Source organism: Drosophila suzukii, chromosome 2L, assembly GCF_043229965.1.
Source record: "Drosophila suzukii chromosome 2L, CBGP_Dsuzu_IsoJpt1.0, whole genome shotgun sequence".
Classification (NCBI taxonomy): domain Eukaryota; kingdom Metazoa; phylum Arthropoda; class Insecta; order Diptera; family Drosophilidae; genus Drosophila; species Drosophila suzukii.
In genome coordinates this window covers 10,538,620-10,555,572 of record NC_092080.1, presented here as the reverse complement: position 1 = coordinate 10,555,572, position 16,953 = coordinate 10,538,620, and the positions used below count along the sequence as shown (strand labels likewise).

The following is a 16,953-nucleotide window of genomic DNA, read 5'->3' as shown; positions in this document are numbered from 1 at the left end:
AAGCGAATCGGCAGTGGAGGGTTGCTTTGACGACTAGCGGCACGCCCACTTTGGATGGTTGGTTGGTTGGTCGGTCCTTGGTCCTTTGGTCCTTTTGTGCTGCTCCTGCTCCTCCCATACTCATGCCAAAGGCCAAGGCAGCCCATCCCTGGGCGGGTGCATTATCACTTGCCAGCCAAGCAAAATATTGTGGGTGCATTAAATATTTTCCCTCGTGCCGCAAGACAAAAGAAACGCTTCACGAACTTTCGGTTGGTGGAGGTTGCAAATGGGCTGAACAAACTATGCGGGCACGAGATGAGCCAAGGGTTCCGTTCCTGGTACCCTCTCCGTTCTGCGGCCTTTGTCTGCGTTTTATATTAAACTATTTATGCCTGGTCCTGGGATCTCGCAGCTCGGCTCTTGGCCACCGGATCTCGAGGAGTCTCGGCTGGATGGCGCTCGAAAGCCGAGACCTACAAAATTTACCTACTACATACAGCTGGCGGTGCGGGCTCTGTGCCGCATTTTTATCGAGCTACATTTTGCGGGGGAATTTATGAAAAATTTAAAACAATTATGTGGCTTCGGTTGCATCTTCCGCAAGCAGGATGGGTAGCCATTGATCGCTTGGCTGGTCAGTTGGGGGGCATCCCCACCAGAAATTGTTCATGGCATTCTGCGATGCCAAAGCAGGGAATACCAAGAATGCATTGATTGGTTTTCTCCTGGTAACTGGGGCACTAAGAGTTCGGGAGGGAGGAGAACTAAGTAAGCAAGTTTTAGTTAAAATGTTATTCTAATACATAAATGACAGCTTCAAAAATATAGTTTATTGAATTTAATAAATTTGCTTAATAACAACAACAATTTAAGTCTCAAGGACAGATGGTACGAAAATTCAAGGATAAGCTAATATAAAAAAAATATAATTTATTAATTTTCAACTATTTTCTCTTTTCTTTTTTGTACATAACAAATGAGGAACATCTTACTTTTATAAACTGCTCTTAAAATTCAACAAAAGATAATAATGAATTATTAACTAGGCTTAATTTCTCCCGGAAGACCTTATCCATCCCTTAGGCTCATTGTGCAGGCTTAAAAATTATCGCTAAGCCGGACAAAAATCAACGAACGAATCATTTCGCATGGCCGCCTCCTGCGATATAACCGATTCGACTTCCGGTTGGCAACTGTGATGCATTCTTGTGGCCGGAAATGGTGGAAAATGCTGCGGCATAGACAAATTTTTGGGTGCAATTTTGCAGTGGATTGCGGTTCGCAAGGGGGTTCGTCGGTTGAAAAACTTAATTAGCCTGCCGCAATCCAAAAACCAATTGGCATGGGCCAATGGTGATTGTTCCCAGAACCATGGCCAACATTTCGGGGCAATTGTGTCGAGTGGAAAATCAATGGCACAAGCCTTAAATGGCAGTTTGATGCATGGAAGCCCGCCCAATTGTTTGTGTGTTCGCTTGTCAAACAATATTGCAGCAGGCAGATTAGTTGCTTATTTTGACAGGAGCTGTCAGTGTTGCGTTTAGCACCGGTACCCGAACCCAGGACGCCCGGATCTCGGACCGGGTAAACATACGGCAATATCTGCAGCACCGTTTCCTATCACGATATATAGGATATATTGCAAGGATATATAAAGGAGTCCAAGGATGGGCCTTGGCCAGCTGACGATGATGATTCTCATATCTCTGGTGCAGCCAGTGCATGCACTTCTGCTCGAGTGCCCTGCCACATCCGCATCCGCATCCGCACCCTCGTCCGCATCCACATCCACATCGAGCATAGTTTTTCTTTGGCTTCTCTCATTTTTCATGCGCGCCAGCTAAGCTTTTAATTAAATGCAAGAAAATTCAATTTTAATTAAAATTTCTCAAAAGTCTCTGGCCTGGCATTGCATACGGATAGCGCAGCGATTGGATGGGGATTGGGATGCGGATGCTGTTGCGGATGTGGATGCGGATGGGGATGGGGCTGGGTCTGGGTCTGGGGATTGAGAATGAGGATGGGGACTAGGTACGGGCTTTCGGGTCTTGTCCTGTTTTCGATCTGGGCTGTTCGACTACTCGAGTGTTTGCCAAACGTGTAAAATTGAAAATTAGGAAATCGAATTGTAATGCCACCAGAGGCAGGACGTAAGACGAACGAGGCGAGGGATCCAAGTCATCAGGCACACAAAAGCAAAATTGTAAAGTAATTGGAAATGAAAATTCATTTAGGATCCGCATGGGGATGAGCAAATGCGCTGCCCAAGGACTGAGGGCCTTTGAAGGGAGCATGAAGCATAATCCGATTGAGCTTTGTCATTCCGGGGAGCCCCCCAAACGGACACTCTCCTCTGACAGAAGATTACCTCTTTTTCGGGGGGCAAATAATCACTTTCAAAGATTTTGGGGAAACACTACGACAGTGTGCCAATATTTCCAGTATAGCTGGTTTAATTAAATGTGTCCAATGCTTTGTCTTTCCATTTAAAGGACTCTGGGTTAATAGGAAAAATTAAAAAAACATGTTATCCCATCGAAACATAAATGCAACATTCTTTAAAATATTGGTGCATTTTTCGTATATCCTTAAAGGCTAATCTACTTTTGAATTGAAAAAATCGATTTGAAAAAATGTTGGGCTATGTAATCTCCTCATTTACCTCAATCCCAATAACTCTAAGCCACACGTGACTGTCAATATTTTGATATTCGCGATAGGGCTGGTAGCAAAGTTTTGAGTAAAAGTTTGTTAGCCTCCAAAAGCCAGCGCGGCTTTGGTGAGCATTTTGCACATAATTTAAGCGCTCACATCCCGTCAGTCATAAATTACACATATTACATGCACGTATAAATCGCAAACCAGATCCGAATACGTATCCGTATGCGTATGCGTTGTGTTCGAGGGTCCTGCTGGGCCCAAAAGTGCGCCTTTTGCAAACTGGGACCAAAGTGCTTAACATACTTTTTGGCGCTGGGCCCGTACACACACGCACCAACACTCGTACACTCGCACACGGATGCAAACAGATACAGGGGCAAATCGGGAAACGCACGTAGCGCAAAAAGTTGCAAAACTTTTGCCTGCCCGCAAGTGAAAGCTCGAGGAAAGTAAGTCAAGACGGTGCCAAGTGGAGCTGGGAATGTTACTTTTACTTGGGGTACCCCTTCTCTCTTCCTTCGGAGGATCTAGAACTCTAGGGCCTAGTCAAAATGGGCCATTATTTAACCCTTAATTCAGGGTCCTAGGGAAAAATTAAATATCTTAAAAGCCTTTTTTACATATAAATAAATACGTAGCCACAGTATGTAAACAAGTATCTTTATGTCAGATTGTCAAAAAAATTGGCTTTTTAACAAACAATTTAAAATTTTCAGTATTTTTATGGCGTTTAGACCATAAGTGCAAGAATCGATCTATTAATTCAACATGTTGATGTGCCTTTCTAGTACTTATGAAGTGTGGCAACAAAATGTTGCAGTATGTCGCTTCTTGATCCTATTGGTTCTGTGTCAAGTTGCATGTTGTGCAAAAATTCCAGGACTCTATGATGAGCCACGTTTACCGGCAACAATAACGCCCTTTCACTATGATATTCGAATGATAACGCATTTGGAAAACCCAGCTAACCACAAGTACAATGGTTTCGTAAACATTTCCCTCCATGCACAAAAGACCACCAACCAAGTGGTACTCCATGTGGCCGGTGTTTCTATAGAGACCAAGAAAATCAGGCTATATGGAGAGACATCCGACTTTAAGTTGACAACCGTTAAGTTCAATAAAAAACGGGACTATATGGTGGTAACATTCGACCAACCTTTATGGCTGGGCAAATCCTATGTCCTAAGTATTGAGTTCGGTCGGTCGATGACAAAGAAATTGGAGGATGGTTACTTTTTACGTCACTATGTGAATGCAAAGACCTCAGAGAAAATGTAAAGTAATTTAATTGTCTACAAACTGAAAGATGTACAATCCCAAATACTCTGCAGCTGGTATTCTATCTCCCACTTTAATCGAAATTTGATTAGGAACACCCTGCCCAGTTTCGATGAGCCTGGCCTGAGGGCCACCTTCAATGTGACCATGGGTCATCACAAGCGATTCCAGAGCTACAGCAACATGAATGTCCGAGCAGTGTTACCAAAGTGAGTGGGGTATCTAATCCTATATAATCCCTAACCATTCCTGTGCTGTGATAGCTATGATATTCAGGACTATGTGTGGTCTGTGCACGAGGTGACTCCTTCGATGTCCACCCATTTGCTGGCCTTCTCCGTGAACAACTTCACCTGTCGTTTCACCCAGGCGGCCAGTGCGAATCCTGTTCGCTTTCGCACCTGTTCCCAGTCGTCTAATGTGCGTGAGACAGGCTTTGTTGCAGAAAAGGCTCCTCAGCTGCTTGAGTTCTTGGACAACCTGCTAAAAGTGAGCCTGCCGCTGGAGAAGATCGACCAACTGGTGGTGGACGACTTCCCCACCGAGGATCATTCCACCAAGGATCTCGGCCTGGTCGTCTACCACAGCAAACAGATCCTGCAGCGTGAAGATGGCCCAATGACGAGGTCGAAATCGCTGGCCCTCCAGCGGATCGCCCACGGTATGGCCCACATGTGGTTCGGCAATCTGCTGGGAATCGACTGGTGGTCTGATCTTTGGTTAACGGAGGGACTAACGGGCTACTTTGAGACGCTGGCCATGGATCATTTGGAGCCGGGAATGGCTCGTCGTCTGCAGTTGCGCAACCGCGAAACATCTTTCATGTACGAATCAGAGGTTGGTGGTGTGTCCTTGGTGTCCTTTTGGCCCCTGGCCAGTCCAGAGGTAGAAAAGCACCTGTACCAAAAGGCCACAGCTCTAATTGGCATGGTGAATGGCTTCTTGGGCAACGCCACCTTCTACGATGGATTACAGCGACACTTGTGGCAGAACTCCTTCGCCAGCAGTACACCCGATCTCTTCTGGAGGTCCTTGCAATTGGCCAGTGAAAGGGAGTCTGTGCTGAGCAAGAACTGGGATGTGAGAAGTGTTATGGACACCTGGACCCGAAAGAGCGGTTATCCATTGGTCACGGTCATCCGGAATGGCAACAATGTGGTCCTAATGCAAGGACACGCCCTCAACAGGAGCAGAACGGATCTGTGGTGGATTCCACTGACCTACACTATTGATGGCGAGGCCTTTCCCGGGGATCTCAAGCCGAGGGCCTGGCTCACTCCGCACCAAAATCGCCAGCAACTGGATGAGATAGTGCCCCTAAACCAGTGGATACTTCTTAATCTGCGGGCCGTTGGCTACTACAGGGTGAACTACGACGAGCACACGTGGCAACTATTGGCAGCCACGCTCATCGAGGATTTCCGCAGCATCCACGTCCTGAATCGAGCCCAAATCGTCAGCGACATCATCTTCCTGTGGAAACAGGAGCTGGTCAGCTGGTCCACCGCCTTCAATGTGCTCAGGTACATCATCGATGAGGACGAGTACGAGCCTCTGATGGCGCTAGTTGTGGGCGTGACGAATGGTTTATGGGGCATCTCTCCGGACAGCGCCCTTTCCATTGCGGTAAGTTATGACGTTCTTCGAAATTGTGATCACTTTTGTGCCTTAAAAAAGTAGAGCCCCCCATTATAAACCTTTGTTTTTACTATACTTTTTGTAATTATTATTATTTTCATAAAGTATACATTACATGTTATGATTTGTTGGAATAAAATTGTATCTGGCCGCAGTTTGTTTAGAATTTGACTAGTGAAGATTATCAAAAGTAATGTATACTATAAATGAGAAAAACCCAATCGGAATATTTTATAAAATACAATTAATACAAAAAGTCTTACTCAATTTTAATTAGCAAGACTGGAATTAACATAGAATTTTAGCTAAGTCCTTTAATGTTTCTTTGCAGAAATGGCTGGGTGTTGCTGGCAGGTGGTATGCGGAGTTCATCAGTTACACGTTCGACAAATTCGTGGTTAAGAGTCCCAATCTGAATAGCCTCGACTACCCGGACTAGCGGCCCACAATGAGGAGCCATCCGAGAACCACAAACTAATGGGCCAGCACCAGATCCACACCCAGTGGCCAAGTGCCCATCAAAGCCGCTTCTTCGGTGGATGGAAGATGGCGAAATGAAACCGCCATCAATGAACCGCAATTGTGTTTGTTTGCAAATAACTGAGCGTTATCTGAGACTATTTATCTTTATCTGCAACAACAGCAGAAGTACCACAGCACAATGGAAAAAGACCCAAGAAGGAGCCACTGGGAACTGAGAGGGCTGGGGGATCCACTTACAGCCAAGGCGCCAACTGAAATAATGATGCAGGCGAAATAACAATAAAGGCGGGGCCGCCAGGAAGAGGACTGTTCCAGAAGAAAGGACACTATCGATGCTCCTTGCCGCAGCGGTAAAGACAATGCCAGACCCCTAATACTGCAGCCATTTCCATGGCAATGCAATGGACTTCCCCCAGCCAGCCAAATCACTTTAGCCAGCCGAGGGTTAAAGTCTTTAAGGTCAGCGCAAAAGTTTTAAGGAAGCAATCTAATCGAAGGAAAAGTAACGTGTTTTAAGAAAACACAACGTTCAAAAACATTGTGTGAATAAAAAAATACTTAAAAATTCCAATATCCTCTGCAAGGGCATGGGGGAAAAAGAAAAGCATATTTTACGCTTAATGAAATTTAGGCCACAGCGGTGGGAGCCAAAGCCAAAGCCGAAACTTCGGAAAGCGGAAGCGGATTCCGCCTAAAACCATGCAAATTAAATTTAATGGAAAATATATTACCATTTTCCGTTTTTGGGTCTTTTTGCGACGCCCACTTTTGCCTCTTTGCTTCGTTTATGCCCAGGGGCAAGACAAATATTTATACATCAAATTTGGTGCTATGCATTAATAACGTTGTGTGTTGCAACAAGTTGAGGCTCAAATTATTTTTATACAATGTATAAACCTATCACCGGCATACCCTATGAATGTAATTATTTTCGTATTTATTGTAAAACGTTTAATTATTTTGTGCGCGACAGCTCACCCTCAGCTTTTTTCGTTTCAGGGCATTTCTATCATTATCCTTTTTGAGTGGAATTTTATATGATTTTTATGATAAATTTAAATGTCAGAATGATGCCTGTATTTGTTTTTTTAATTCCCCTTTGTTTGTGGCCATATTTAAATGCGGAAATTCATTAAGGTTGCTATTTATTTTCATTCTTGTCATATAAAAGGCACCAAAGCATCCACTTTGGGCGCAACAAAAACAAAAAGTCTTGTGCTGTATTAAAAAAATCAATTATTGTAAAAGAAGGTAAAAAATGTCATTATGTGTCAGAATTGGCCATAATACAGTTGCTGAATGCAGTTGACAGTTTTATAATGACGTTCATTATGGAAGCGGGCAATTAATTTCTTTTGATTGCCCAGGTGCGGCCTGGCAAAAGGTCGAGTATACGACCTCAATATCTGTAGAAGAGCCTAGAAAGTTTTCCATTACCTTTTATGTGGCTTTTTGGAAATATTCTAAGTTCTCAGGTTACTAAACACAAATATATTTTTATACTTACTTCCATTTAAATATATTTAGCATTTGATAACCACTTCAGCTAAAATCAAAACATCCCATATGAATATTTAAACAAACATCGTTTCCTCTGTCAAAACACTTGGTAGCTGGTTAACCAATGGGCAACATTCGTTTGACACATTCCATACATCATATATCTGCCGGCATCTGAGCACTTAAAGCACATGTCGATTGCCCCCATAAAAAGGACAACGGCAGCAGGATCCAAAACATCTCTCAGCAAATAAACAACCAACACACTGGGACTCGTATCCGAGTCGTGTTGAATTTTTTGCATGAATTATGCAAAGGAGTGTGTTCAACTGTTGTGGGCCAGTTCCAAGTTCCGGGCATCCCTGACTCCCACAAAGGGAATTCTTAAATGGGATTTGGGAAATCACAAGCCCAGCCAAGAGATGGGGATGCGAAATTAAAAGGGGATGGCGAACTCAAACGGTGGCCAAATAATTTTTTCGCTTTGATGGCATATCCAATTGCATTTAGTCTAAGTAATATTATATAAGAGGATGGTAGCACATGTGTAAGTTGCCTTTATGCCAGTACAGAGAAAACAACTTTATAATAATCTTTATAAAATATAAAAAAAAATAATAAAAATATATAAATAAAACTTTACTTTAGCATAGTTATATATACATACAAGAAAGCTGTAACTTCCTAGAACTCTGCATTTTATAAAAATCCCTGTGTATATTTAAGCGCATTTGCATTGCCTGCGAGTGCAGCTATTAAAGGCTGGCCAATAAATTCTGGTAGCGTTAACTACGTGAAATCCCATGCCCATTTACTTTGGCCCCACGTCCATCTTTGGCAATGAATCCCCGACCACCACCTGCAAAACTGCAACTTAACAATGCTTCAGAGGGCCGAGAACTCCCCCATTGCCACTCCCACTAACTTGGCTTTTCGTACCCCATGTGGCAGCGACGCATGCGGCGTATAAATCAATATTGGCAATTTAAAATTGGCTGGCGGTGTATGAAGCCAATATCCGGCAACGCTCAGCAGCTCGAGTGTTTGTGTTGGGTGCTGGGGCGAGTGGGGAAAAAAGTGGGGAATTGCGAAAAAGAAGTACCCGTTTCGATGGGTGGATCTGCCCCGAACAGGCCCTTACAACTAGGCAGGGGTGTGCTTATAGGGATTTGGTGTTCGGCATCGTATATCCCCCACAAAACGCCACATATTATCTTAAGAATTTTAAAACGCAGATCTGGATTCTGACGTATTTGACAAAAAATTAAATTAAAAATACTTAAGGCCCTTTAAAAGTTATTCCGCTTACGCCTCTGAAGTTAGGGACACCACTGTGGATCTTAGACAAACATTATGTGGCACCCGAAACGTTCGTTCGATTTGCGATTGGGCATGGGTGCGTATGTATCCCAGTAAACCAGGAGTGGATGTTGGTCTAGGAGGGGTTGAGTGCTACGCGAAGTCCATTAAAATACGCGTATGTACATTTGTGGTTATTTTTTTGCCGATGTGGTCAAGGGGTAAATAAAGAGCAAATAAATACGAACAGGTAGGGAACTCCACTAAATGGTTGGGTTGGGTAACAAAAATTGGGAGATAAAAAATACCTCAAAAAGACTTCTTGTTTAATAAAAAAAATATAAACTTTAAATTCATATCATAATCACTTATTGTCCTTTGAATAGCCACTAAAAATATGATTTTATCCACTCCTGTTAAAAATAAACCAATTTATAACTACAATTCGTGGCAGATAAAATTAAAAAATTGTGTGAAATAAACGATTAACACAAAGGTGATTAGGTTTTTATAAGTTTGACAAATAGGTAGCCCATCACTTGCAATTACTCCGTCATCTATGCAAATTAAATTTGAAATTTTTATTTTTTTGCTAAATATTAAGCTGGAAGTCAAACAACAGGGCCCAAACCCGCGGACATAACCACCTAATTATGCGCCAATAAGTATGCAAAATTAAAATATTATGCAAATTACATCGAATGCGGATGGATCGTTGAAATTTAAACGCTTTTTGTTTTGACTTTTGGCCGCGCAATGGAAGAGCGAAATAAAATTATGACATCATCATCGTCGCCGTTATCAGCAATGCGTCAAAAACAAATTACCCGCGCGATGAGAAGAAGGTGGTGGGAAAATTATGCCGCATCAAAAATCTTGTTTACCCACTAAAAATCATCGGGTACGGGACTTCAAAGCAGTTTCTGTGCGGGCCAATAGCAAAATGCGTGGAAAATAAAAATACTAAAATTGCGTTCGTATCTCTAGGTTTATTGTTGTTTGTCTGTTGTTATAATAAAAAATATTTCTTCGAAGAAAATGGTCGTACTTAATGGGGGAATCAGTCAAGCATAAAGTATGGTAAACAGAGATAAATACCGAATGGCCATTGGCTCCCACTTTCTACCGAGAAAAATGAATAATAAAGTTTTTGAGGTCGAACTATGGGCAGATATACGATTGTGTGAAGAAATCAATACATATCATATGCACCGATTGAGCTCGAAAAACTTAAATGCAATGAAGGTTAATGAAAACACGTTCAGAAATAAATCAGCCATAAATTGAAACCAAATATTCATACGCAGATATAAATAAATCAACATATTATTAAGCAGCAATAAGCGGTATAATTATTATTCAATTTCATTTAATGCTTTTTGTTGCTCCGAACTTATTTTATTGTGGTGTATAATGGGTGGTAGTTTCAAATCAAATTAATAGGTGCCGAATAGTCTGCCATTATGGGTATTCCTGGCCGCCATAAATTACGTACTTTAAAAGCAAAATATTGATTTTCACTCTCAAACCAAAATATTAAACTTTAATTTTTCATACTTCGCGAGGGCGCCAGGTCTTCCGGGTTCAATCCTGCAAGGCTTACCATAATGTTATTGGAGTATAAAACACTTTTCCTAATTAAAACCCATCCTCCCCCGCCCCGCTGCTTATTTTTTTCTTGATTTTCTTCCCGCCAAGTGCTCAACTATCCATTTGGGCCGTGCCAAGAGCTTAACATTAATTGCCGTCTTTCATTTCCCTTCCGTCGTCCTTTGCATTTGCACTCACCTGCCAAACGGTGGGAAAATTGAAAAAAAAATCGAGAAAAAGTATAAAAAGCAAAGGGCCAGGCGAACGTAAAGTTAAGTAGGAAAACTGTAAAAGGTCTGATAAAAAAGTTCGGGGCATTTGAAATGCCGAGGAGAAAAGCCGGAGGAATTGTAGAGCTAATAAAAAGTTTTCGCTTCCTTTCGAATTAAGTGGACAATCTTCTGTTTCTGCCAAATGCCGGCTTAATTACTAGCTTTGGCCCCAAGAAATTGCAACTTGCAAATGGGACAATTTTTGGCAACAATGCATATATAATTGAGTTTATTGATTCATTAAGTGGTTAGCGACATAAAAATGGTGTAAAAGGCAATTTGACTCACATTGTTGCTCATCATTTTGTATAATAAAAGTGAGTCCTTGCTATGCATTCCCTTTAAAACTGTATTTGGAAATAATAAACTGCTTAAATGTTTTTAATTTAGTTGGTTTAATATTTTGTATATTTATAGGAAAAATAATAAACAAATAAAAAAATCTCTTTTAATATATTTTCAATTAAAGGAATATAAAGTTATTTATATCGAGTGCTGGTACATGAATGCTATATCAATTAAAATTACTTTTGAAGTGTTAAATTACAGTTCAAAGAAAATAAAGTGCAATCCCGGACAACAATATCTTAAGCAAATCTCATAAATGAACTTGAATTTACATTTGATTTCGTTTGCTTGTACGGAATGTGAATATGTTGGCAATTAGCTTTCTAATAAAGACCCATATTCAGAATTTGTTAATTAAGGCAAATATTTCACGAGAATATTTCTGCCACAGCGCATACCGGAGGTAATTTTCCAAAATAGGAGTTTTGCTTATCGATTTTCAGAGCATTTTCGCAATATTCTGAGACACTCGCACATGCAGTTCGCCTAAAGTTGTGCAATTAATTAATTAAATTTTGACTACGACCATGCAATCTCCATCTCCATGGACCTATACCCCCACCCACATCCATTGCGCCTTTTGTCTTGACTCTGTCTGGCATTGTCGCTGCACAAGTTCTGGTGCACAATTAATCCTTATTAATTATACGCCGCCTGTGGATTTATGGCAAGTTTTGTGCGTTGGCATTTGGCCAAGACACACACGCAAAGGCAACAACACACACACTCACACTCACACACACTCGAGTGCGTTTCTGGGCCAAGTAGGTTGCAAGTTGGCTTTCCCAGCTGCCGATGCCGGCATTCCATTTTCCCCTTATGACATTATAACCCAAGGACCCCACCTCCTGTTTTTGACAGCTGAGACCTCGACAACAAGCCAATAGCGGATTGTCCGGCAGGGGTCGTCATTACCTAATCGCAGACAAAGGACTCCTTAATTGCTCTCACCCATTCGGAATTGCCCAGGCAAACAAGTAGCTTCTCGGGAACACAATGGCCCACATCAATATGTTTTTAATAACTAGATGTGCCAAATAGACCAGTGATAAATCAAAAAATTTCTCTGGTGTCCCAACCTCATTTGAGGTCTTAAACGTGTACTTAAATAAGAATAAATATTAACCATCAAGGTGTGTTTAACCACATGAGTTTACCACAGTCTCTTGTGTCTCATTATATCTTTTATAATATTGGATTTTATAAACTAGTCCGGGGGAACTTAAAAAAGTTTTATATGCAAAAAATTCCTAAAACATTTGAAAAGTACTTTTTTTATACTGATTTATTTTAAAAAGTTTTCTTTTACTTTTTAAAATGCTTTGACCCTGTATTTGGAACTTTAAGGTCGCAATTTACGCCATTATTTTCTCTTAGTATAAAACACATTTGAGGGTTTTGTATTTATGTTGTCATTGTGTTTCACACAAGGTATTGTAAAAAATGTTTACTTTTTTACTTATAATATTTGGACTGAGCGCATCACTATACATTTAAGTATATGCAAATAGGGGTAACAACTTTTCTCAACACCGTAAAGTTACGCTTTATTACATCCTCAATTCCTTTGGCGACTGAGTTCCATAAATAAACTCACGAAATGTTTCTTTTTTGGCAACTTTTTGCCGCCGCAGGGACTGTCATTAACTTAATGCTCACTGAGTCTATAAAAGACACAGATTGTTTCGTATCAGCATCTTCGTCTATTATCAGTAGGTATCCTCATAGGGATGCCCCGCGTTCTCAATGACTCTATTTAAATTGAAGTCTCTTTATGGATCTTAAATTTTTACGTGGCATACACATTTGAAAGTTCTGACCAGCATTGTAATACGCATAAAAGCCGCAGTTCTTAAGAAATATAATGTCGGCCATCACAATCGGTTCATTAACTTCTCTCCAACTTGGTTGAACTCTGATAAGAGTTTCGAAGAAACCGAGAAATCGGATTACTTTTCCCAAGAAATGCAAAATGCATTTTTTCGTCTGTCGGAAGTACAACTGATTATGCCCACGGATTCCTTATCAAAATGGTATAAATACGCACCGAGACTCAGTAAAAGTCACAGTGTCTTCAAGCCTCTCAAATTGAGCTAAAGATGTCTCCCAAATTCGCAATTGCAATCCTGCTCTTCAGCTGCGTTCTTCTGGGTATCACAAATGGTCAGCAAATGCGCTATCCCCAGCATCGCCAGCAGACAAGATACCAACAGGCAGGTCGCTACAATACACAGAGGGTAAGAAACTATTTTTGTCAGCTAAGAAATCCGATTTTACCGAATTTGTACCATTTTTACTAGGCTGGAGCTCGTAATTTGGATGGCTCGGGATCAGTACCCCCGAGCTTGCCCCCTCCGGACCTAGGTCTCCCTCCTTCTGGCGGTCCTTTAGATGGCGGCGCTATCAACCCGGATTGTATGCCTAATCAACTGGCCAGCGGCAATGTTGACAACAAGAGACCTAGGCCAAGGCACTAAAAGGACACAGAGGCCAATCCAAAACGGGAGTTCCACAGTCACCATATCATGATCACATAACATCATATAGTAAAGGTTTTGGATTGTATTCATTCGGTGGTAATAAAGGTGTATAAAAATATTAAAGGAAAAGTAAAGTCCTATTTGTATTTAGTTTTTGTAACCGCATAGAAATCTTTTTTTAAAGTGATCTTTAAAATATTTAGCTAGAAAGTTATACAATGGTCAACGATTTTATGTCCTTTTCAAATAATTAAACAATTCTGCAATTATTTCAAGAACCTTCTTTTGTTGTATACTTTCAAAAGTAGTCTACCTGCGGTAGCAAAAAATGAGCGAATTCAATGTAAACAATTACTGTGGTTAGTGTTCGAACTATTCACGGCTTATCCATTTTACCCCGCGCTTTGCCAACCCAAACCACTCGATTCGTATCACTGATGTTTGACAGCAATCAGTGCGATAAAATAGATTGTCATTATCATCAGTGGGACACTGGGTGATTCCTTTTTTATGCAACCGAGTGGATTTTTTCCGTATTTGCATTTCATTTAAAATCAATTTAGCAATCAGTCAAGCGCATTCTGTTAAACAGTAATTAACATAAATCAATTTAAATACAGCTTGGTTATGTAAAAATGTTTATCCAACGGCCTGATAATCTCACAGACGACATTAATTAGGCCAAATAAGAGAGGTTGGCAAAGTGAGACACATTTTAAATGCAAAATGTATATTCGTTTAAGTTAGAGTAATTCGGAACTTAATATTTGCATATCTTTTATTACTTTAGATTTTTATATCGTCAAGAAATATGAAGTGATTTTTACATACGCCCCTAATTATTTTACAATGTATATACCCTAAAAGTTAGAGTGTGTATTTATTTAGATGATTTAGTAAACATTATTTCCCTTGCTTTTTGCATGCTCAATAAAACTTGATTTTCCATTGTCAAGCAAAGCTAAATGCTTTTTGCATCTGTCGCCAATTAATTTTTAATTAATTCCAATAAGTATATAAGCAAAAACGTAGAAATTAATTAAACTGTAGCTACATATAAAATCTATAGAAATTTCTATTTCGTCTTTTTAATGAAAATTCCTAATAACTTATTTATGCCTTCACAAAAAAAATGTGCACAGATTTGTATGGATTTTTTTACGCTACGCTCTTGAAAGTGTCAAATACTTTACAAAAACTAAAGCCGCGTAAAAAAGTTAATAATTAATTTGTATAACGTCATGAAAGTGTAGGGAAAAAGTAATAAAACAAAGCAAACAAATATTGTGGGGATTAAATTAAGGCCAATAAAATCGATTTCGTGTGAAAATGTTGAGGTTGAATTCCTGTTAATTATATATGAACATATCGGGAACGTAAGTCATTTAGCTAATCATTTATTTACCCTTTAATTTGTTGCCAGTACTTTATGTAAAAATTTAAAATGTCCGCAGATGCATTTAAAACAATATATTGTAGATTTCGGTGAAATGTCCTGTAAGGTATATATATTTTGTTTCGAAACTCAACTGCAAGGTCCTGTTTCTCACAGTTCCGGCCACTCCCATTTTTCTTGTGCCATCTAGAGGACCATTTACTTTCGAGCCACAGGACTGTAGCCATTAAGTGCAATTGTATTGCGTTTTCGAGACAAAACACTCATCGCTTGTGTCCTCTGAAACTGCACGTACATATATAGTACAGAGGAAAAACATTACAACTAAAAACCAAAGTGTGAACATATTGAAAGGCTGGCTGCAGCAGGATTGCCACCGGAGGTTCCCACCATAAAATACCCATTGTAAATAACCTACGCATCGGCAAGGACCCAACTCGTCCTTCCATTTTACAGAGGCGACTGTTGCTCCTTGCAGATGCTGTTGTTTCTCTAGCTGCTTTCACTTTACACCCAGGCGAATAATTCCCATAATGTATATACCTATGCATATATGTATGTACATAGAGCTGGAGCTGCAAAAAATACTTCAAGTGTTCGCAATAAATTCCTTTAAAGCTTTTAAGCCGCAGCAGAAAGAGCTGGTGAAAAGGGCGGGCGAACAGTGGGTTAAGAGACCATAGGCGAGGCTCTGGAATTACTTAAAATGCGCTTTTAGGGTTAAGCTTGAGCACAGCCTCGCCTGCATCCATCATGAAGCGCTTAGGCACTTAAGCACTTCGGTTAGACCCTCGGGGCTGGGTTTTCAGGGCCATCTTAGAGTGCTACGTTTTTATGAGCCGAAGCCAAGGGTTTAAGTTGTATATAGGCATAGAACCATTTAAGGAAGCAAATCTTAAATAAAATAAGTGTAATTTGTATTAAAACATTAGCGTCAAATTAAAGTTTTTCACTCTAAGGAAGATACAACAAATTCAGAACATTCTCCTCATTTCATTTTCATTTTCCTCGGCTAGGAACCTTTAAAATCAAATGTTGCCTCTATCCCACAGAAAGGAGGTTCATAAGACGGTGGTCCTTTCAACCGAAATTCTTTGCCCAATCAACTGGTCAATAAATCTATACCAAAGTTCAATCAATAACAATTGATTTGAATTAAATGCAATGTAAGTGAAGTAAATTTAACAAACAAGAATGTGTATACAAATTTTTAGACCACAGCGCAGGCCTTAATTGAGTTTACAAATGTGTCAAATGAGCAAAAATGTAGTAATGTTATACGAAACAGCCTTAAGGATTTCAGAATGTCAACGTGTTAATTGGCGCAATTGACATTGTTTTGATGAAACTAAAGATGCAATGTCACAAAACTTGCGCCTTAATTTGACATGAATGTATACTGTTACACAAATCAATGAACTTCACTGAAATGCACCTTTATGTTTTTAGCTGAATGAAAATTATTTCATACAAGGGTTTTTTTATATGATTCCTGAATCTAGCATTCCTAATTCCTAATTAAAACTTAAAATTACAGAGTGGATTTAATATGGAAAGTCAGAAATCACGCTGTAATTAAAATCAAATATCAATTTCGACTTTTGCCAAATTTTCCACAATCCTATTTAATCCTTTCACACTTGCACACATGCACAAATGCCTAATATAATGAAACTTCAACATCCGATAGGTGACATTTCTCGACATCGCAAGGAACAATGTAAGTCTCAATGCATTTGCTGCCTTTGTACTTAATTGTAAATATTTTCCCACACACCTGATCCACATATATTTGTCTACACTGAAGAAAAAAATATATTTTTATATTTTAAGTGCAAACCAGTTTTTAAGACTTAAAGTAAAAGTACAATTAAGGTAGTCTAAACAACAAATTATGAATATTTGTTTACAGTTTCTTCCTTACCTTATGATATATACTCATATTATATTTATAAGTTATACATTCTATGTTATATTACGTTTTCAAAACGATAATGTTTAAAACCAAATTCCAAACTACTTG

At 39.8% G+C, this 16,953-nt stretch overlaps 2 protein-coding genes across 2 annotated transcripts; both read left to right on the top strand.

Annotated features, from left to right (window-relative positions):
• The first annotated feature begins 3,296 nt into the window (after nucleotides 1-3,296).
• Nucleotides 3,297-6,243, top strand: LOC108007141 (aminopeptidase N). Its single transcript, XM_017070747.4, has 4 exons — nucleotides 3,297-3,920; nucleotides 3,978-4,133; nucleotides 4,188-5,550; nucleotides 5,894-6,243. Exons 1-4 carry the CDS (start codon nucleotides 3,412-3,414, stop codon nucleotides 5,999-6,001), a joined length of 2,136 nt encoding a protein of 711 aa, XP_016926236.3. The 5' UTR covers nucleotides 3,297-3,411; the 3' UTR covers nucleotides 6,002-6,243.
• Nucleotides 6,244-13,111: 6,868 nt separating this feature from the next.
• LOC108012896 (uncharacterized) lies at nucleotides 13,112-13,668 on the top strand. The gene is given in 1 exon segment (XM_070995644.1): nucleotides 13,112-13,668. A coding segment is annotated over 1 exon segment (378 nt). The 5' UTR covers nucleotides 13,112-13,153; the 3' UTR covers nucleotides 13,532-13,668.
• Nucleotides 13,669-16,953: the final 3,285 nt, after the last annotated feature.

Excerpts from the sequence above, each read along its gene's own strand:
- LOC108007141 (XM_017070747.4), top strand. The coding sequence starts at position 3,412 with ATGTTGATGTGCCTTTCTAGTACTTATGAAGTGTGGCAACAAAATGTT. Across the intron at positions 3,921-3,977 it reads GCAAAGACCTCAGAGAAAAT|CTGGTATTCTATCTCCCACT; the intron begins GTAAAGTAATTT and ends AATACTCTGCAG. Across the intron at positions 4,134-4,187 it reads GTCCGAGCAGTGTTACCAAA|CTATGATATTCAGGACTATG; the intron begins GTGAGTGGGGTA and ends GTGCTGTGATAG.